The following is a 21746-nucleotide window of genomic DNA, read 5'->3' on the forward strand; positions in this document are numbered from 1 at the left end:
GAAATTTCTGGTGCATTTCTAAAGTTGTATCAGAAATACTATTTTTGGCTAAAATAGTGTACCAGTCGACTGACACAGTTACCAGTCAACCGGTAATACTGTTCATGAACATAGAATGTCTCTGTAAACTCGTTTTGAAGAGGACAGACGACTAAGATTAATGGCAGTCGACTGATACAGTCTAAAAAATGTTTTGGCACTGGAAAATGACCAAAAGGATCGTGAACATGTATATAATCTTATAGAGGATTAATACATGATGTTTATGATCATTAGAAGTTAAAAAGTCTAATAATTGGGATATTATTAGAACTCTTTTTGATGTATGGCAAAGGGGGAGAAGTGTTGGGTTTAAGTGGGAAATCTACACACCTTTGCATGAAATTCTAGCTCAAGGGGGAGCTTAGGTGAAGGGGGAGCGATTGCTCATTTATTGGCAAAGGGGGAGAAGTTTACCATTGCGGGAAATCATAGCTCAAGGGGGAGCTTAGGTAAAGGGGGAGCCTATGGATTTAGGTTCCATTATTTATGCATGAGTTTATTTGCATATTTATTTACATATGTATTGCTATATTATTTCCCTAACTTAAACGGGTTGTCAAACATCAAAAAAAAAAAAGGAGATTGTTAGAGCAATCTGGATACCCTAGGTTTTGATGTTTGGACAAAGGTTTAAGTTAGGTTTATTATTGTATTTGATATTCATTGTGAGTGTGAAGGATATAGGTACAATAAGGAGAGTCCAAGTGCGATCTTGGCAAAGGAGGAAAGTCTAAGGGTGAGTCTTGGCGGTATAAGTCCAAGCATGCAGTCTTGGCAACGTAAATCCAAGTGTGACTTGGCAATGGATGAAGTCTCGGAGGCGCGACCTCTTGGAAAAGAAAGACCCGACAATAATGACAAAGCCTATGGAAGCTCCAAAAGGCAAGGCGTGAAGGATGGGGAGGCATCCGAGGGACGCGAGGCTAATGGAAGATACTAGAAGGCTAGGTCTAAGTTTTACTCACAAGGACGAGTGCATGAGAGATTGTACTCAAGGTAAAATCCTAGGTCTAGGGTTTTATCGTAGTAGTATTGTAGCAATTACTGTAGTAGTACTGCAATAGTTACTGTAGCAGTGGCCGACTAGTAGCGAACAAAATGCCTCTATTCACTCAACTCATGTAGATTATTAGACTGGTGTTTCATGATCAGTCGACTGGTATCGAGCCGTTGGCCTGTAATGGTTGAATTTCACCTAGGACCAGTTAACTAGTATTTTTACCAGTTGACTGGTGGTGGGAAAATAGCTTGGTATTTTTCTCCTGGGCTTTATTTAATAGAGCTTGGGGTGCTTGGGCATAGTTGATGAAATTAGTAGTGGTTAACCTTAATTATAGTCTCCAAGTGCTCAAGTGATCTAATGTGATCTTGTGCGAGTTGTGGTGAGGTTTCTCCACCCACAAGGAGCTACATGAGCTAGCCAGAAATTCTCTAGAAAATCATCCACTAACGGATTAGGATCGTCCACCTTACGAACAACCGTGGAGTAGAAGCTTTATCTCCGAACCACATAAACAAGCGTGTCTTTGTGGTTTGCTTGTCTTCATTCTTCTTGTTTTAGTTTAACTTTTTACTTGTTAGTTTGTTTTGTATTCCGTTGTATACTAACATTATAAGAAGCGAACGATTTGGGTGAGACGTTATTCACCCCCTCTTTAGTAGACGTCAAGGTCCCAACAACTTCATCCAACATAACTTTGAAATATGTCGGTGAACAACGCGAGCATGATTGTTTGCCGCTCTTGCACTTGTTATTCTCCACAGATTTCCCCTTAACCTCCTTTAATTTTATAGCTCTAGTATTCTTTCCCATCTCTACATAAAAATAAATTACTTAACAATTCATACCATAAACTATAATCCATGGAAAATATAAGCATCAAAGCACTTAAATTGAGTATATTATTCAGTTTATTGATAATCATTACACAACAACCATATATCTCATTCAATCATTCAATTGAAGAAGATAAAACATAAATACATTTATAAAATAGGTTGAAATTAGAAATCCAAAACTCATTTTTATTCAAACTAACAAAATCAACCACACTAAAACAATAAGAACAATTTATAATTTATACCATAAAGTATAAGTCATGAAAAATATGAGCATCAAAGAACTGAAATTGAGTATATTATTTAGTTTTTTGCTAATCAATATACAAAAGTAACATATATCTTTAAATTCTTTAATTGAAGAAGATAAAATACAAATACAGTCATAAAATTACAATTCGAACATCCAAACTAATTTTATTTTAGCTAGCAGATTGGACAACATCAAAATTTTGAACTATTTACCCATTCATACCCTAAAATACAAATCCTAAACATTTTGGAGAAGATATTATTCAGATTATTAATAATCAATACCCAAAATTAACATATATCTTTTAATTCTTTAATTGAAGAAGATAAAACATAAATACACTCATAAAATTATAATTCAAACACTAAAAGTAATTTTATTCGAGCCAGCAGAATGGACAATGTCAATAATTATAACAATTTACCTATTCATACCCTAAAGTACAATCTTACAAATTTTAAACATCAAAGTGCTTAAATTGAGTATATTACTCAGTTTGTTGATAATCTCTACAAAATTTGCACATATCTCACATTCCTTGAATTGAAGAAGATGCAATACAAACTCATTCATAAAATTGCAATACAAACACCTAAACCTAATTTTATTGAACCTCAACCTCATAAAATCAAAAACACTCATAAACTAAACCTTCGATTTTTCATAAAGGAATAACAGATTAGTAGAAATCTAGGACATACAAATTTTACTTACCGATGATTCAATGGTTTAAGATGGCTTAGTCGGGTTCTGCCGCTTCTCTGATTTTTACCTTTAATGTCGATGGAGATGGTTTAGGGGACAAAACTAGGGAGTACATTACTGATGGTTTGGAGTCACAGAGGCGGAGTGCGTCGCTGAGTTTTGGAGTCGCGAAGGCGAAGTGCATCATTGAAGTTTAGAGTCACGAAGTGATGCGTCAGACGTTGGGAGAGAAAAAAGCCGTTGTGCATTTTAAATCCAAACGAATGTAATATGATAATTTCGTCAAGGTTAAGGAGCTAAAATAAATAAATTGATCCGATCAACTGTTGAAAATAAATTTATATTGACAAAAAACTGAATACAAATATTTAAATTTGTATTGAGATTTAAAGGCAATTTCCTAATACTCAAACACATTTCTATATATTTTCTTTCGACCAAATTCAGCATCAATGGCCCATGCCCTGACATGGTGAAAAAGTAAATATGAAATAATTAATGAACAATCATGAGTTCTCTAGAAATACTGGAGATTGACTTAAAAAATGCATAAGAAAAAAATTAGAATATGAAAATTTATTATAACTCATTCATGTTCGATAAAGGAACATTAATTAAGGTTTAGGATTGAATAGCAATCGATCGATGTGGTTTCTCGGATTAATAGCCACAGAAATCATGGCCGTCGATCCGACCAGGCCGGCCGCTTTTGATGCAACCGGCGTCGCAGGACGTTCCGCACTCCTCCCTGGTGGCGTCGGGCGCCGCCATGCAGCGGTCGATCATGCAGTGGCAGTAGCACGAGTTGTCCACCGAGTCGTACAGCGACGCGTCCAACGCCGCTGTCGACGCCAGGGCGAAGAAGAGGAGGAGCGCAACGGCGAGGGTCTTGTCGCATGCTGCCATCTCGACTGGTGGATGTGTATATAATCTTGATCGGACGCCGGTCCGATTATTGAGAAGTTCGCCGTAGAATGGAAAGAAAATACGAAGGCGACGACGTTGGTCGAGGCTAAGTGTGGGCGGTGCTCTTGCTTGTATAGGCGCGCGATCTGTTGAATCGGTCGTCGACCTGCATGCGGACCGACGGCCATGGTTGGGCGATGCTACTGCTGCGGCTCTTCTCATGTTCTCCTTAAACTAAGGTTCGCAGGATGAGAATGAGTGAACGGCCAACTTAAGATTTTTGACTCAAAATAGCAATGTTGGCACCAATATATATGACAAAATTGATTGACATTTTAACTCGAACACGTTGCATTTTACTGAACCCATTTCACTATCCAATTTTCATAAGTTTAAAAAATACCTATTATATTTCTGTTATATCCTTCCCTGTTTTTTCACATTCAATTTCTTTTTGACGTTTAAATTTTTTTTCAATTTGTTTAAATAAAAATTCATTGCTTTTTATTTATGCGGTCGAATTCAAATATAAAGGTATAAATATATTGAAGTGGTTTGTAAAAATATATTAATTTGAATTTGAATTGATAAAAAAAAAAGTATGCCCATCTGCGATTTCCTTTGAAACTGATGGACTTATGCTTTTTGAAAATTTAAAATTCAATATTTTTTAAACTATGATGTCCTAGGAATTCTCATGGCATTGGAAAATCAAATTCATTCGCTAAATATTAAATTATTTTCTCTAATTCCCTAAATATTAAATTATTTTCTCTAATTGTTAATTTCTACTTCGAGGTTTGTAAGAATAAAAATATATAAATGAGAAATAAACAATAATAAAATAAATTAAAAATATAGTAAATTATAGGAAAGTTAATGTATTATGTAATGAAAAATGAATATCCAAATTTAATAAAGAATTTGATAAGGATGCTCTAAGTATCATTGTTTTTGATTTTATAATGAGATAAATTTAATTCAGTTTTGTAAGTTTAAAAAATTATTACTATCAATTTATGCTATCAAATTCTAGTATGAGGGTACAATACATTAAAGAGGTCTGAAATTAACAGATGGATATAGAAAATTTTAAATTATTTTAATCAAAATTAACGTACTCCTATAAGCTTCTGTATTTATACCTTTATATTTGGAGTAAATAGCAACAACAATGAATTTTTAAATAAAGAGAGTAAAAATTTGAATTTGGAAAGAAGAAGGGTATAACAAAAATATGATGCGTGTTTTTAGAATTATAAAAATTGAGTACGTGAAATAAATAATATTGAAACTTACTCAAGCTGTTCAGTACAGTTGATTATATATCCAGTACCCTAATTCAAAGATCAGAACGTATAGTGTTATTAATAAATTAAAGAAAATTAGTTTTCCCACTCTTAAATTTAATTTCTAACGTGGGACATCCCCAAGTTTTCATGTTTCTATTATGCAACTAAGATCTCACAAATTTCTACTAACTTCCCTAGACTATGAATGCCATCAAAACATTATCTAAAGTCTACAAAACCTATCAATGTATCCAAGAGAGCTCACTGTTACAGCACAATTGCAAAGAACAGTCCCCTGAGCTTGAAAAAGGTACAAAAAGACCGAAGCCGATTTAAGAGGAGAATCTCAGCGAACATCAGAGTGCATGGTTCTACGGCGGACTATATAAGCTGTAAAAGTACGAGTATGGATGGAAATAGGCAGTAGACATTTTTGGTCTTCCATTCTTGTACAGCTCTACTGGGATTGGCGTTGAAACAGTAAGCTTGGGCTGGGTGCAAATGCAATGACATATCAGTTCATGCAAGCAGCAGAAAAGTGCAAAAAGGAAACTTGGAACAAGTACGAAAAGGCACTTGACGCTGACACTCTTTGACCTCGAAGATAATATTAAATGGGATAGAGAATATAAGAGGAAGGCACCTTGTTCGATGCAGTCTCGTCTCTTTCCCTCCTTCCATCTCCAAAACCATCGACGTACGAAACAGTGTTAAAGTAGCTGCCAAACACGCAATGCGATTTGTTCTTTCTCTGTAAAAATGCAAACATGGAGTCATACAACGGGGTTAACACTGTGTTGATGCCAGTCAAACAAATGGAAACCAAAAGAGGTTAAGCGAGGAAATGAAAATTCAAAAGAGATTGAGATCACTTTTCTCTACTTTTGATGCAATTCTCCCTCCACTTTACCACTTCACATATGAGCACATTGTGAGAAAACTATCAGGTACACAGGAAAAAATAATAAGAGAAATACCATAACAAGTGAGCACAATAGATAATGTAAGACGGAAAATTAGGTTCGGCATAAACACGTTCAATGATCATTATTCCATGCATCTTTTTTCCATTTTATCTGAAACAAAAAATAGAAAGAGGAAAATTAGTGGAATCCAAAGCTCCCCGTAGTAAAACCAAGCTTCTTCCGTGGATAAACTCCGTTGTGCAGTCAAATTAATTGCTTGTGAACCATTCAGACTGAATTGTGCTTGGCGTGCCATCTAAAGTTGGCCGATCCAAGCTACAGATATTTGAGTACATGAAGAATTGGTATTGAAGTTAAATGACTTCAATTAGCAATCTTCTAAAATCTTCGACTGAGATTTTAACACTCAACATAAGATTTTTAAGAGAAACATTCATGTAGCTGAAGAACAGTTTTCCTACTCTGCTCTGTTAGTATCACAAGTACATCTGGTCTCAATGTGTGGCATCTTAACTGGTTTTTATTTGAGCAGTATCATAAATAGCACCTGCACTAATTATAAGGAAATAACTGAGAAGCCTTCCGATTATTAAACCTGTCGTATATAAATCATGTTATGTTACCTGTACACAAATGTTTTTGGTTATCGAACACCCTCCTATATATGCCCATTTCTCTGTTTGCATTAGTCATCCTCCACAAAAATTCTCCTGATGAAGTCTTGGAATCTCAGTGAATAAAGGGTTGGATCAACTGCTGAGATGGAATTGGGATCCACCTTCAAAGATTTATAGGCATGCTCCAGTTTCTTGGTGACATCGTAGCCCTGCAGAATATCTATTATCCCAAAATACAGAATCACATCATGCGTCTTGCGACTGTAGGATGACTCTGCCAATCCACTAACAAGAAATGGTTCAGCATTGCTTCTCCATATGTGCTCTGCCCTTGCTGGCATGTTCAAACCTAGTCGAATCAAAGGTTTCCTATCAAGGATGAAAAGATTCTATCAGTAACCATAAGTTAGACCTCCAAAGTAATAAGATCAACTTTGATTAAACTTCATACAATCCTTTTAGCAAAATAGATAAGTGATGCGTTTAGGGTTTAGGATCACACAGGCAGGCCCAAGCCATACAACATCCCTCTCTTATGTTAGCCACACATGGTGACGGAATGACCAGTGGAAATTTCTTCTACTATAATTGAAATATAGATAAAACAAGGAGGAAACAGATTACCTACCATATATGGCCAATGGTAAACATCGGATCTTTCGAACACAACTTGGAGACAAGATAGTTGTTGAAATGCACAATAGTGATAGACAATCAGTAGTTGTTCTCCATGAATGAGAAGAGTTTCTTCTTAAAAAAATGGTTTATTGCCTAAATTGAAACCAACATATATAAATCTTGCAATTACTTCCCAGGAAGCATTCTCAATGGTGGGAAAGCATTAAAAAATGGCATGATTATTAAACCTGCATTGCATTCTATAGAGGATGGTTATAGTAGCTATCCCTCTTCTAGGAAAGTATAAACCATGAAGGAGTGAATGAATTAAACATGAGAAGGCAATGCATTTGGAAGATCATTGTTATTTGAAAGAAAGTTACAATAACTTGTATTCCACATAATAAAGTGAGAAAGCAAATTGTGATTTTTGATGATTATTAAATGAAAATTTGTAAATAGAAAGAAATGTGCAATTTGAGGAGATGTACCGGCCATCCATAGTCAGATTCAGATCTTGAGGGGTTGAATTTGAGAGCCAAATTTCAGACCAATCCCCTCGATCATGAAATGCATACCTCTGGCAAGAAGGTTCTGATCAAGCAACAAGATGCTCCATAAAGTGTTCCACAAAGACAACCAAAATTTGATTTACAATTACCTACTTGGAGGAGCAAAACATGGTGATTGGCCTGTCAAAGATGTTGAAATGTCATCTCGAAAGTGAAGTCCCAACAAGAGACTATAATCCATGATCCTCTCTGCTTCAAGGAATTCACAGTCCCGCTTGATTTGTCTGAAGGTAAACAAATGTTGTTATTATTAAATGGTAAAAGGACTAGGAAATAAAACCAAAGCAATTAAATCTGTAAGATGGGATAATATACTTAATAAGTTCTAGGTGCCAAGATCTATGCAAGCGAAAAACATAGTAGAGATCAAGATCCTTGAGGATTGTCATTTCATCGATTTCAACATCAGCCTTGGCTGTCATTCGACCATGTGATGAACCTTTCAGGTCGAATCTTCTATGAATGTAGTAATCTGAACAGAATAAGTTGCCCATCACAATGAAACGCACCTGTGCTTGGACCAGATAAAAGCAGACAGATGAAGTAAATGCCATTAGCTTTACTTTTCTATTTCTTAATTAGCAGAAATTGTCGATACTTAAATCATGGTTGATATAAATCAAGAGTTTTATATGAATCTTCAGCTTACCTTTTGGCCACCAATTGGCTTCACACAATGCACTCCATAGAACTTTGTGACTAGTGAGTTCTGATATTGACGTAAATGTTGGTAGTAACTGAACAGCATCCTGATAAGCACCTGAAAAAGACACTACTACTGATTAGGATCAGCACTAAGAAAGCAATATATCATGAGCAATTACAAGGAGAACCTTCTACACACAATATAAGCTAGTTTCCAATTACAGTTGAAGTGGATGTAGCTTAGACATTGTCTCAACTGGGTTCTCAAGCATAAAAGATATAGCATTAAATGTCACCAGATTCATCAAGTAAACGGAAAAGCCCATAAGCCATTAATTCTAAAAGAACACAGTGATCATATGCTCCCCACATTGTTTCATTGTTGTATATGTAAAAAAGCATAGATGAAGAAAAGAAAACAAGAAAAGATCATCAGTTGTCCATGTTTCCTTCCAAGCCCCTACTACTTGCAGCAATAGCAATATCCAAAATAGAAGAGAAAACCATGCTCCTTTTCATAATTGAATTGTTATATGATGGCACTCTAAGATCAAATACAATTTAGACGATTAGAATTTTGCATTCGTAAGAATGATCTCAAACTGTAGAGGTTGAACCATGGATAGCCAAATGAAAATCTCAAATAACATGGCAATTTGTTATCTCTATCTAACCTTCATTTCAGCTTTCTTTACTGTCTTAATCATGAATCGATCATCTTGGGTCAGGTAAAAGACACTCCCACTTTTACCAGGTGAAGACAATTCCCTCAAAGCATCATTTCCACATATAGCTAGCATATAATCTGCTGGATCCACATCAAATAAAATCCTCAAGTGTCTGCAAACCAAAACTACCAGTCATGAAAACCTCAGTGAACTGCATTGTTTGGTCGGTACAATAAACAGTACCTGAAAACCATGGGGCAATAATCCTTCCACCGGAACTCAGTGGAGTGGTGAGGAGGAGTATTCTTTGATCCCTCAGGCGGAAACCTCGTCCAAAATTTTTCCTTGGGATCAAAATCTCCAGCTCTGAGTTCTCTTAGCGAACCAGGCTTCCCCACAGAGTATCTGACACCAAACATCCAAAGGAATTAGTAGCTAAAACAATCACTTATCCTACAAGAGATCGAGCCACCTACCTGATGCCCAATTGCAGGTTCAACATCAGATCGTAGTTCTTGTGGCCTTTCAATATGGTCTGGCCTGGCTTCTTTGCCTCCCTCCTTGACGACGGGCACGGGATGCTTCGCTGTCGCAGGCTTCCGATCGGAGTACGACCACCATCCTGGTAAAACATTGCGACCTCGATAGCGTCCACGATGTTGCATGTGATGTCCCCCGCTTCTCCTTCAGACTCCCAGATACAGATCTTGGGAAAGCTTTTCTCGGTAGTGGAGCTCCTACACTCCGCTACTCCTCCATCGGCCGACGGTCTCTTCCTTGACGCTGGAACCATGAATGCTTCTTCAAAAGGCAAGGATGGGCTTCTTCTCCCGGCGATCTCCTTGCAACCGGCAGCGACGGCACGGCAGAGGCCGCCGTTGGTGGTCACTGTTTCAGGTTTGCTCCAACTACCGACGTAGAAGCTTCCGTCCGGCCAAGTGAACACGCCGCTCCCTTTAGGCTCGCCGTTCTCCCAGTAGCCTTCGTAGCGGTAGCCGTTCGCCCAGATGAGAGCCCCGCGGCCAGCGATCGCGCCATTCCTCCATTCTCCAACGTACTCGTTGCCGCTCCGCCAGACGTACCGGCCATGACCCTCCTGGAGGTTGCGCCGCCATTCACCCTCGTAATAGTCGCCGTTGACATACCACTTGCATCCGTAATCGCACTCGTCGTAGTAGTCGTTGGTGAAGGTTCGGAAGCCTTCCATCTGTCCGAAGCGAAGCTCGGAATCCAAGGCCGCGCCGGAGGGCCCGAAGAACTTGCCCTTCCCGGCGATCTTCACTCTCCTAGATTCCTCGCGCGTGCGCTCGTCAGCACGAATGTACTTCCCCCACCCATGGGAAGCTTCCGCGTCTATCTTTCCAGCAAATACCTCCACCTCTTCGTCCGGCAAGACGGCAGCTGAGGCGACTCTCCGGCCACCGCCGCCTCCATGAGACCTACTGCATTCGAGTCTGACTGATGGAAGAACCGCCATTGCCGCCCGTTTGTCACCATTCTCCCCCGTCACGTCCTCGGCTCCGCAGCCAAGGCCAGAGTCGACGACGGCGTTATCACCACGTCCGAACGTCCACATTATCCGATAAGACGCCTAATCTCACGGAATCGCACCCGACATTCTTCCTCAGACCAGCAAAAGCGCTCCTCGCCTCAAGTAAGCTACGATCGCCAGGCAAAAGCAGTGACCGATCAAATCCACAAGGCAGACAGATCAGGAATCCAAACCCTAGACGAGGAGAAGCGAAAGCGACATGGAGGGACGAAGAGGAGGAGCAGGCCGTGCTTAAGCTTTGCTTGTTTTTCTGGCTTTCTCTGTGCTCTGCTTTCGTTTGGATGGGGAAGAGGGCGAGGAAATATTGCAGTATCTGCGAAAATAATAAAAATACACTCCAAGTACAGAGATTTTTTTTAAAAGCCTATTTATTTTATTTTATTTTATTCTGGCGCTAACAATTTGCATATTATCGATGACCTTTTTGCAATTTCTGTGTTATTCTAATTTAGTCCCTGTGAAAGTATAAATTACTTGACAGCATATCAAAACTGCAATGATAATCGAGTTTGAATAAGTTTTGCATAAATATTCTTTTTTAATTCAATCGATTCAAGAATCATATCTACGAATAACGGAATAACTAGTTTTCAATTGTCCCGGGTAATGATGCAACGGCGGCCTTTTTATGTGACAACTAAAAAAAACTACTTTTCGATTGATTCAATATTTATTCAATAAGATCCTAATTCCTAAACTTATCTAACAATGGATTTTAATCAACTCAATTCAAATAGAGATTTCAACGGTAGATTACTTAGTTAAGTTAGTTCTGTCAACTCAAATTAAAATATAATTTTACTTTTCATGAGTAGAACATTCATTGATTACTCTCAAGACCTCTCCAACTTCTAAATCACTTACCAAGTATCTGACTTCTATTGAAGCTTCTTAGATTTCTCTTATTGTCAACCCTAACTTCTTCGAATTTGTATCAAATGATTTAAGTTAGATAATAATAATGAAAATATTTCTTTATTGTTCCCCCAACCTGGTTCATAATTTTTTCCCAACAACTTAAACCTTGTTTTTCTCCCTTTACCTCTTAAACTTGTTCATTATTATACCTGTACTCGCACTTAATAAACACATCATAATTTCAAAATAGATTTAACTTAAACTCTTCATTAACCCTATCAAAACAATCTAATTCAACTCGATCACTTTACTAATAATCACACTCATACCTCCCGATGTTATAAATTGATCCCATGATTTATTTCTCATCGTACTTTAAGGATGGATTATGTAGACATATTTTGCTATAATACTTATGCTCCCGATTTATCCTTTTTTAAATAGTATGGAACCAGCCTAGAGAGAGAGCTAAGATGACAAACTTCACTTTGCTCCCATACTTAGCACTGAGTCTACGTTCAAAGTGAGCTGCTCCCGGTGAAGTTGTATAAATGGGGCTGGCTCATTCAATGGACTCACGGTTTTCCAAAAGCTTCATCGTGATTATTTTCCTCCATCATTACACCCCTCACCTTGGGTCACACGGCCTATGCACAGTACAGTCTCCTTGAGTCTTTAATGCTTGTGGAATAAGATTCGAGGTGATTCGATTGGTAGTTTCTTCTTCTCTTCTCTTGACAGGTCCGTTTTTTCTCTCTTTTTATGTCTCCTTTGAGGATATGCTGAGAAGATGGCTGTGTCCCTTAAGGTAATAAGATCTCACTAGGCACTGTGGCGTGTCTGGGAAATCCTCCTCCCTGCTATTTCTATGGATCATGCCTTCGGCCGAGTTCAGGTAAGTCTTTCTAGAGAAGTCATTCCCTTGCGGCCTTTTCTAGTTTACTGCATGTGTAGCAACAGATTGATCTCCTTCAGCTTATGAAAGCTAAGTATTGCTTACCACAAACTGAACATCACACTGAGTTTCGTCTTTAATGCTTAGTTCTCATATGTATTCCTCTCGAGGTTCATTTCTACATCCATCAGGTTGAGCTCCTGAGTTATGAGAAACTTGCACGAGTCGATAGAAGAAAATGTCATGCTACGAGCTAACTGTTAGAAACCATCCAACCAAATATCTTGATGTCAACAAGTAAAATCAGTCGTGGCACAGGAACTTCAGAATTCAGCCCCTTAAGATTTAAGCATTACGTTTTGCTAGTTTCATGCTCCACAACTTGAAATTGCATCGCCGTTGACAAGTCTCTGAGGTCGACGGCATACAAAAGCTCTGCAAAACACAAAGATTTTTTATGGTAAGTCAATTAAATCACATCTTGATAAATTTGAGCATATTATTGCACAAAATTAGATGTGTCTTGATGTAAACTAAGATAAACAAGGTGAAGAAAAAATATATATATATGATGATTGCATGTACCTGTAACTAAGCAGTTCTCCTGAGCAGCAAAGCCAAAATATAACAGAGACACGAGTCCACAGAGGACAAAGCAACAATGAGCAAAGCCACAAGAACATGGGTAAGACTGGCCGTCCTCAACTAAAAATAATATACAAAAAAGAAGTTTTAGAGTTACTAACATTTATAATTTTTTCGAATGACAAAATGAGGAAAACATGTGTTTAATCATTGGAGTTAATTACTGAAGAAATGTATGGACCATGAACCAGAATATACAAAGTCTAAGATTGACACACCTGAAAATATAAGCCTAAACCAACATAATGAACTTAAGACAGTTTACAATAAACCAATTTATGCTTTTGAGATCCTTGAATTTTCAGATTTGCTACAGCCAATGATTTAGTTGTGATGCATATAATGATGCAACACAGAAGTGAATCAAACATTCACTATGCTCTTATATAACTTGATTCTTTTAGCCATCACAAAGGCAGGTGTTGGTTTGGTCAGGTGTCAGAGAGGCAATGGGGTGATGGATCTAGTGGCGCTATAGGCATGGAGGTGATAGACATTTGGATGTGTGTTTAGGTAATGGAGATTTAGAAGAAGTTGGAATATTGAACATGAAATTCAGCTTTGATATAAAATAAGCACAAAGCATCAAAAGGAGAAATTAGATAGCAAAAGCTTCTGATACCACTTAATGTAGCACTAAAATTGTTATGATACCAAATAGATACAACACAGAACAACTATCTTAAGTAGAAATTAGACTTCTCACACTGAGAAGAAAACTCACAAGAACTCTATTAACATTGAAGAATATCTTGCACTAGAGTTTTTTATAGAATGAAAAGTGGCTTTTCTTAAAAATAGCATATTCCCTATTTACCTAGGGAATTTATATTTTATCAGGATAGGTTATTTTAGGGATTACTCTTCTATTAACAAAGTAATTTGAGAACTTTTCAAGGCTATTTTTCTAAAAGAATAAGTCTTTTTTCGTACTATAAAAGGGCTCTCTCCCAAACAATAACAGATTTTCTTCACTTTTATTTTATCAGAATTCTAATTTATAGTTTTCTCTATCCTGCATCAAAATACACTTGCTTCTCTTCCATCAAGCCAAAATTCCGGCACCGTTTATCCACATTTTCATAAAGACTTCAATTGTATGAAGCTTTGGAACCAAGACCTGTTTTTGATGCTACATGCCATTCAAATGTCATGACTGTTCTTGAACAAGCACATAACTTGTACCATTCCTCTGCTAGGATCTGCATTGCTACGGTGCAGTTAATCCTTGTGTAAGAAGCTATACTGAATTCAGCACCATGCATACTCCAAGCAAGCTTTTGTATTCCCATGGAACTCCAATCATTTGCTATCCTCTTCGTGAAAGGCATTCTTTGGGTTAACTATCTCTATTGTGAGGCCTAAGATAACTTTTGAACCACATTTCCTAATGCCTCAAAACACTTAAATTTGACGCTCCATGTTAGCAACCTTTGCAAAAGCCCTCGACAAAATGGATGCATTTCTGCTTAGGACTTCAATAGAGGTCGAGTGATGGATAACCTTTCACTGTCACCAAATATGGCATTTTGTACTGTGTACCCTTTCAATCAACTAAGCCTTTAACTAATAGAAGTTTTAAGTCACAACTAAGCTTAAATTTTAATCTGATTGCCTCATCCAATATTTTAGCTATTAATATTTATTCTAGTTGGCCACTTTATTTTCCTTAAAGCCAAGAACAAAAATTCATACTCAATAACCTAACATATAACTGTGCCTTTATTGAATTCTTATAATTGTTTCACAAAAATTCAGCCACAATAAGGAGGGGATCTCATAAGCTGCATCTAAATACCCATTCGGCAATCGATACGCCATATTTCAACTTCCAATTCATGAGTTCATTTTCAGAAAGACCAAATTAACAATTTTTATCTCCAAGTTAACAGTTGACCGAAGTTTATAGAAGAATTATTGGAAAAATAATATGGAAAATGTTTCTTCATGTCACTAAATCTAACAATCTGTTTTATTACAACGTTCACAAAATGACTACATATTATGTTCTCAATAACAAAGCTATTTTAAAGCAACCTAATACTCAGCTTATGCTTTTAGTAAGACAACTATTTAACATTATGAACTTTATCAAAGGGTCTTATCTGAAACACAGTCTAATATTATGAACTATCTAATATTCTTATGAACTTTAGTAAGACAACTATCTAAAGGAGGCATTGGATTGTCCCTTAGACTAAATTTATGAATCAATCATGCAGCCTCAAATGACTATCACATTGGTTCCAGTGGATTAACAGAGTTAACTCAACACCTACTGACCTCACATCTAAGATTGTTGTGTTTGCAAACACATACTCATACCAAACTATTGTGGCATCAGGATGCATAATCCAAGAAGGTAAATGAACTGCAGCAGTGACACTGCTCTAAAAGACACCAATTAACGTGCAGAGTTTTAAAAGCATGGCGTGTCACAAGCCAAAAAAAAAAAGGTGGTAAAATCCAGTTTGGTACTTTGGGCCATTTAAAATTTATATCAAATCAACAATGTTTGGTTCGTTATTTCAATGGGATCAGATGTTATCTCATATTGGAATTAAGTAGTGGCAAAAGTAGTAAACCAGGTATAACAATGCCTTGACTGTAAAACCAAAAAAAATAATTTATCTGGCTAAGAATAACTTTGTCTGCTATTACTTTCAGGTATACATACCGTGCTTTGAAATGTTGGCCACTCTATGTACTTTATCTGGCTAGGCTGCTCAGCAAAGAATACTGCTACAGATTTCAAACTCCTATATAAACAAGGAGAGAGGACAATGATTTGGCGAACCTTGTTAACAGGAAGTAGCAACATATGCTAATTTAGGGGGAAAAAACCACTTACCATGCAGTATCCTTCACCACATTTATCCAAAATGGTTCTTTGTCAAAACCATCCCCATAAGATAATCTAGGATGGGCATTACTTCTTAATGATGCACAAATGAGATTAGAACTCGAAAGTGATTTTGTGGCAGCTCGTCCATTATTCTATTAAAATAATAAGTTTAATAAAAAAAATAAAAAAAATAAAAAATGACTCCAACAATCATTCATTTAAACATGTACAAGATAGACTGAACAAGACCTTAACCATGGAAAACTTGGTCTTCCATGGCCAGTGAAAATGTTATTGAGACAGTGAAAGGCTTGAACAAAAATAGACCTAGAAGGAGGAGGAGATGTTACACAAGTAAGATTTCATCAAGATCAAAACAAAGTATTCAATCATGCATCTCATGAATAATATGAATAAAATAGAGTAGGCAGTGCAGACCGAAACCTGAACAAGGTGCCATGCCACAAGCAATTTCCATCTTCCGTTTATGATATTCAAAACAAAACAAAACAAAAAAGGAAAATGAGATATCATACTAGAGTGATGAATGTCAAATATAATTCAAAGATGGTGAATTTGTAACAGTTATTCATTGATGGAAAATGGAACAAAAATCAAAATACCAACAATCCAGCAAAGAACAGAAAGAAAAAAAACAGAGAGGCGAGGCAGTTTGAAAGAATTGAATATGTTTGATGTGATCATGCTTATTTACTGAAGGGATAAAAACAAAAATTTTAAATAAGAAAAGCTTTTCCAAAATCTTTGAGTGTAATAGTGGGATTCTATTGAACTTTGTCATACAGCAGAATGAGAGTTGATGCCGTAAATTAGACAATTTCATAGAAGATAAACATCTTCTATTCAAAACAAGGAAACCATTTCTTTTTCTAAATATCACTGATAAACCCCAAAAGAAGCATACTCAATTTGAAACATTCAGTACGATGCACAGAAAGACACATACATGGAAATGATGCATCTTTCGACAGAAGAAACTTTACAATCTTATTGTTGTAAATGATGCACCATCCTTTATCCATTAAATATCCCCGGCCGATTCTGACCGGATCGGAATGAAAAGTCTGCAGGGATTTTAGGTTAACATCGAGCGTACTTTGAGGGTTCAAGCCTCCAAGATGTCTCCTCGCCTCGCAGAGTCGTCGTACCCAGCAACAGAGATGGATGCTCGCGACGGTGGAAGGGAGAGGAAGACCTGATCTTGGCAGCTTGTGCGACGGGCGAACGAGAGGGGGCGGAGGAGCTCGATCGAAGTGTGTGTGTGGTTACCGCTTATACATCTCTACAATTAATCAACTGACGCTACGGGCAAATTATATTTTCACTTATTAATAGCATAAAAATAATTTTAAAAATTAGGTGTCTGTAAAAAATGATTTTTAAAACTTAAAAAACATTTTTAAAAAAATAGTCTTTGTAAAAACTAATTTTAAAAAACATATTATTCTAAAATATGAAAAATATGACAGAAATACAGGTTTTAAAATCCATATGAAAGAAATAAAGAACGCAAACTCAGACTGATCCTTAACGTTGGCGAGTCCTTCTCATTTCATCCTCTTATTCTAAAATCTTTTGGGGAGAGGTAGCATTCACAGTCGTTTAAATTATGAATATCATCCTTTCTCTCATAATAGGTAACATCTCTCTCTTTGAACATTTTTTTAATCGAGCCCTTGATTATCGTACTCCTAAAGTTTTTGATTGTGCTTACTTTATACTATTACAACCTTATGAGTACACCAACTTAGAATCTCGAATCTGACTATATTATTTCCGAGTATATAGCATTGAACATAAAGGGTATAGATGTTGAGATCCATTATCTCAAATACTTCGTATATTTCATCATGTAATCTTCTGGAACATTATAGATGTTCTCAACTCTCTCTGAATTTCAAGTCCACGAATTCACTTGATAATTCTTGTATGATCCTACTATTTCTTTGTTAGCTAATATCTCTTTTGTAGGATTATCTAATAGTTCATACAGCTTGACCTCATGAGCCTTTTACCTTAGCACCTTCTCCAACTGACACTACAAGATATATCAGAATTAATGATAGAATTAGCGACAACATTTAACTTATGTTGCTAATTAACGACGAAAATATATAATTCGTCTCTAATTAGTAGCGACAATTTATTTTCATCACTAATTAAAGATGGTCATTAAGTTCCATCTCAAACTAAAGATGGATATTAAATTATGTCTCTCATTAGAGACGAATATTGTCGCTAATTAGAGACCATTTATATGTTTCATCGCTAAATTAGAGACTAAATTAATATTATTGTTGTTTATATAGCAACGAAAAATTAATTCTGTCGTTAAGTAGCGATGGAATATCGTCGTAACCTAGCGATGAAAATATTAGTTCCGTCATAATTTTTAGGATAAAAATTAGGGTTGATTCTGCCCAATCAATCAGCTCTTGTGATTCTGGCGTCAACTCTCCTCCATCGTCTCTCCTCTTTGATCTCATGAGGCAACTCATCTTCAATCTCCGACAAACTCCTCTCCGTAGGTATGTTAACTCCTCTCCCCTTCCCTCTCCTCTCGACTGGCCATGAGCTCGCCACAGCGAGCTTGGTCGGCCGCGAGCTCGCAATCGCGAGCTTGGTCTATCTTGAGCTCGCAGCCACGAGCTTGGTCGGCCATGAGCTCGCGGCCGCGAGCTTTCTGGTTGTGAGTAGGGCTATAAATGAATCGAATATTCATAAACAAGCTTGGTGTTCAGCTTGGCAAGAGCTTATTTATATTCGTTCATTACACACAAGATCAATTAAATAAATAAACTTGAAAAGCTCGTTAAACTAAACGAATAAGTTTGAACACATATGTGTTCAGTTCATTAATATTTTTGAATATTAATGTTCGTAAACAATGTTCATGAACAAAAGTTCGTGAACAACGTTCGTAAATAAGAGTACACATATGTTCATGAACAACGTTTATGAATATTAAAGTTCATAAACAATGTTCTTAAACAATGTCCATGAACATATGTGCTTGTTATTATATTAGGATTAAGAGTACACACTTCCATAATAACTAAGGTCTAGTTCTTTTATTAAGTCAGTATAAAAAGAACTTACCTAAAATGGTCATACTCAATACACTTCGAGTGTACTAGTGTAATTTATTAGTCAAGATAAACTAATACCAAATTACACTACGACTATACTAATGGTTTGTTCCTTTCCATCTTAGTCATGAGCAACTGTTTATAATTTATAAAGAGCTGATAACATGATCTTCTGTGTGTGACATCACACACCATGTTATCTACTTTATAAATTAATTGAACAACTATATTTAACAAATAAATATAGACATTTGACCAATGTGATTCTTTTATTTCAAAAATAAATGTTTACAAAAGCTACGCTTTTAGTATACACTCTAACAAAAGGAACAAACCATTGGAATAGTCGTAGTGTAATTAGGTATTAGTTTATCTTGACTAATAAATTACACTAGTACACTCTAAGTGTATTGACCATGACCATTTAAGGTAAGTTCTTTTTATACTGACTTAATAAAAGAACTAGACCTTAGTTATTATGGAAGTGTGTGCTCTTAATCCTAATATAATAACAAGCACATGTATTTAATATTTATTTCTTTGACTTATCAAAGGGTGAGATTTAGCTCGATAAATCAATAGGCCCGATAAGTTAGGAAATGATATTACTTATAGTGTGTGTTGTTGATTATAGAAGGAAACTGTGTCCTAGTAATCTAGGTTGATAATGTCCCCAAGAGGAGCTCATAAGGATTGTCATGTTAAACCCTGCAGGTGGATTTAGTCTGATATGACGATAAGGTTGAGTGGTACTACTCTTGGACTAAGACATTAATTAAAATGAGTTGTCAGTAACTCAATTTAATTAGTGGACATTCGACATCTTAAACACAGAGAGACTAACACACTCATAATAAGAAGGAGCCCAAAATGTAATTTGGGATTGGTGCGGTAGTTCAATAATAATTCTTTAGTGGTATTAATTATTATTGATGAAATTAAGTTGTGTGTTCGGGGCGAACACGGGAAGCTTATTTTCATCGGGAGATCAAAATCAATTCCTCCTCTCTGTCCCTATCGTAGCCTCTTGTATATAGAGATTTATACCCATCGCATACTCACTCCTTACCCAACCCAAGGAGGTCGACCAAGCTAGCTTGGAACCCAAGCTAGGGCCGGCCAAAACCAAGTGGTTGAGCCAAGAAGGTGGCCGACCAATGCTTGGAGAGACCAAGCATGATGTGGCCGGCCACATCACATTAAAAGGATTTTTATTTTAAATTTTTTCTTATGTGGATTCCATGGTTTTAAAAGAGAGTTTAAAATTTAAATCTTTCCTTTTATAGTTTTCTACAAAATATTAAGAAAAGATGTGATATCTTTCCTTATTTGTAGGTTGAAAGAAAAATTTTAATTTTGATAAAACTTTCCTTTTTTTGTAACCATGTTCATGATTTAAAAAAAAAAGAGTTTTAAAATTAAATATTTCCTTTTATAAGTTTCTACAAAGGATTAAGAAAAGATTTGATATCTTTCCTTATTTGTAGATTGAAAGGAGATTTTAATTTTAAAGATAACTTTCCTTTTTGGAAATCATCCACATGTTTAAAAGAAAATTTTTTATTTATAAAATTTCCTTTTATAACCCACCATGAAGGGATAAATTGTTAGAGAAATTTTATTTTAAAATTTCCGGAAACAAATAAGGAAGTTTTAATTTGTGTTTAAAACTTTCCTTCCTTGGAGATTTGGTTGTGGCCAGCTATGTTGTTTAAGAAAAGGGAAATTGATTCAATTAAATTTTCTTTTTCATGGCAAAGAAATTAAGGAAGTTTTTATTTAAATTTACTTATTTACCAAGACCAAGGAATATAAAAGAGGGGGTAGAGGTGCCTTCATGGATGAGAACTCTATTATATTTTTCCTCCCTCTCTTCCTTGGTTGTGGCCGGCCCTAAAGGTTCTCCCTCTCCTCTTCTCTTCTTCTTTAGTGGCCAGTTTCATCCTTCTCTTGGAGCTTTTGATGGTGGCCGGTTCTAGCTAGGAGAAGAAGGAGAGAAAGGAGGCTTTGTTTCTTGCATCCCTTGGAGCTTGGTGGTGGTGGCCGAAATTCTACATCCTTGAAGGATTCTTGGTTTGGCCGAAACTTGCAAGGAGGAAAAAGAAGGCCTTGGGTGGTTCTCATCTCGGTAGATCGTTGCCCACACAATGTCCGGGATAAGAAGAGGAATACGGTAGAAGATCAAAAGGTCGTTGCATACAAAGGAAGGTATAATTAGTAATTATTTTCCGCATCATACTAGTTTTTCTTTTGTATGAATTCCAAACACAAGAGACATTATATTCTAGATTTTCGGATTAGATATTCGAAGTTGTGTTTCTTTTCTTTTATTTTTCGAATTTGTGATTTGATTGTTCTTTTTGGTTAAACCAAGAGTTATAAAAGGAAATTAAATATTAGCTTTCCATAAAAGGCTTTGTCTAGGCGGTGGTGGATGCTCCCATACCACTAATTTCGTCAACTATAACCAAGCTTCCAAGCATTGGTTATATAGGCCACGGGTTGGAAAATCCCGCCTACCAGTCGACTGCTAAAATCATCAGTCGACTGTCCTCTGTGGAAATTCGACCGTCACATCCCAACGGCTCGATACCAGTCAACTGCTAAAACTAGCAGTTGACTGCTCCACACTGGTCGAGCGAACAAAAGCATTCTGTTCGCTCCCAGTCGACTGCTGTTTTCACCAGTCGACTGCTACAGTAATTGCTACAATGCTGATACAGTAACTGCTACAGTAAAACCCTAAACCTAGGATTTT

The 21746-nt window shown here is 36.6% G+C and overlaps 2 protein-coding genes across 10 annotated transcripts; both read right to left on the reverse strand.

The window, feature by feature from the left end:
• Positions 1–5157: 5157 nt before the first annotated feature.
• On the reverse strand, positions 5158–10949 carry LOC122017306 (phosphatidylinositol 4-phosphate 5-kinase 1-like). Of its 6 annotated transcripts, XM_042574878.1 has the most exons (11): positions 9560–10949; positions 9327–9488; positions 9090–9255; positions 8420–8530; positions 8086–8279; positions 7864–7994; positions 7690–7792; positions 6587–6949; positions 6425–6510; positions 5681–5788; positions 5158–5528 (listed from the first exon to the last, which is right to left on the reverse strand). In XM_042574878.1, exons 1-8 carry the CDS (start codon positions 10657–10659, stop codon positions 6649–6651), a joined length of 2268 nt encoding a protein of 755 aa, XP_042430812.1. In that variant the 5' UTR covers positions 10660–10949; the 3' UTR covers positions 5158–5528; positions 5681–5788; positions 6425–6510; positions 6587–6648. The 6 variants fall into 6 exon arrangements, with proteins under 6 accessions (XP_042430812.1, XP_042430814.1, XP_042430811.1 ...); XM_042574880.1 differs by lacking the exon at positions 6425–6510; XM_042574877.1 differs by lacking the exons at positions 5158–5528; positions 5681–5788 and adding an exon at positions 5910–5977.
• Positions 10950–11732: 783 nt separating this feature from the next.
• LOC122017689 lies at positions 11733–17197 on the reverse strand. 4 transcript variants are annotated; one of them, XR_006121424.1, is made up of 6 exons: positions 16996–17197; positions 16323–16356; positions 15885–16030; positions 15711–15792; positions 12974–13093; positions 11733–12823 (listed from the first exon to the last, which is right to left on the reverse strand). XR_006121424.1 is itself a non-coding variant. In XM_042575361.1 (5 exons), the coding sequence occupies exons 1-4, from the start codon at positions 16858–16860 to the stop codon at positions 12980–12982; spliced, it is 357 nt and encodes a 118-aa protein (XP_042431295.1). In that variant the 5' UTR covers positions 16861–17197; the 3' UTR covers positions 11733–12823; positions 12974–12979. The 4 variants fall into 4 exon arrangements, 1 of the variants encoding a protein (XP_042431295.1); XR_006121423.1 differs by having other exon boundaries at positions 16846–17197; XR_006121422.1 differs by lacking the exon at positions 16323–16356.
• Positions 17198–21746: the final 4549 nt, after the last annotated feature.

Source organism: Zingiber officinale, chromosome 8B, assembly GCF_018446385.1.
Source record: "Zingiber officinale cultivar Zhangliang chromosome 8B, Zo_v1.1, whole genome shotgun sequence".
Lineage (NCBI taxonomy): Eukaryota > Viridiplantae > Streptophyta > Magnoliopsida > Zingiberales > Zingiberaceae > Zingiber > Zingiber officinale.

What these genes read in the sequence shown, in the direction of transcription:
- LOC122017689 (XM_042575361.1), bottom strand. An exon ending in GTGGTGAAGGATACTGCATG is followed by an intron (nt 15,793 to 15,884) that starts GTAAGTGGTTTT and finishes TTGTTTATATAG; the next exon opens with GAGTTTGAAATCTGTAGCAG. An exon ending in GGCCAACATTTCAAAGCACG is followed by an intron (nt 13,094 to 15,710) that starts GTATGTATACCT and finishes TATTATTTTTAG; the next exon opens with TTGAGGACGGCCAGTCTTAC.
- LOC122017306 (XM_042574880.1), bottom strand. Translation starts at nt 10,659, where the DNA reads ATGTGGACGTTCGGACGTGGTGATAACGCCGTCGTCGACTCTGGCCTT. An exon ending in AACCTGCAATTGGGCATCAG is followed by an intron (nt 9,489 to 9,559) that starts GTAGGTGGCTCG and finishes GTTTGGTGTCAG; the next exon opens with ATACTCTGTGGGGAAGCCTG. An exon ending in ACCATGTTTTGCTCCTCCAA is followed by an intron (nt 7,793 to 7,863) that starts GTAGGTAATTGT and finishes TTGCTTGATCAG; the next exon opens with AACCTTCTTGCCAGAGGTAT.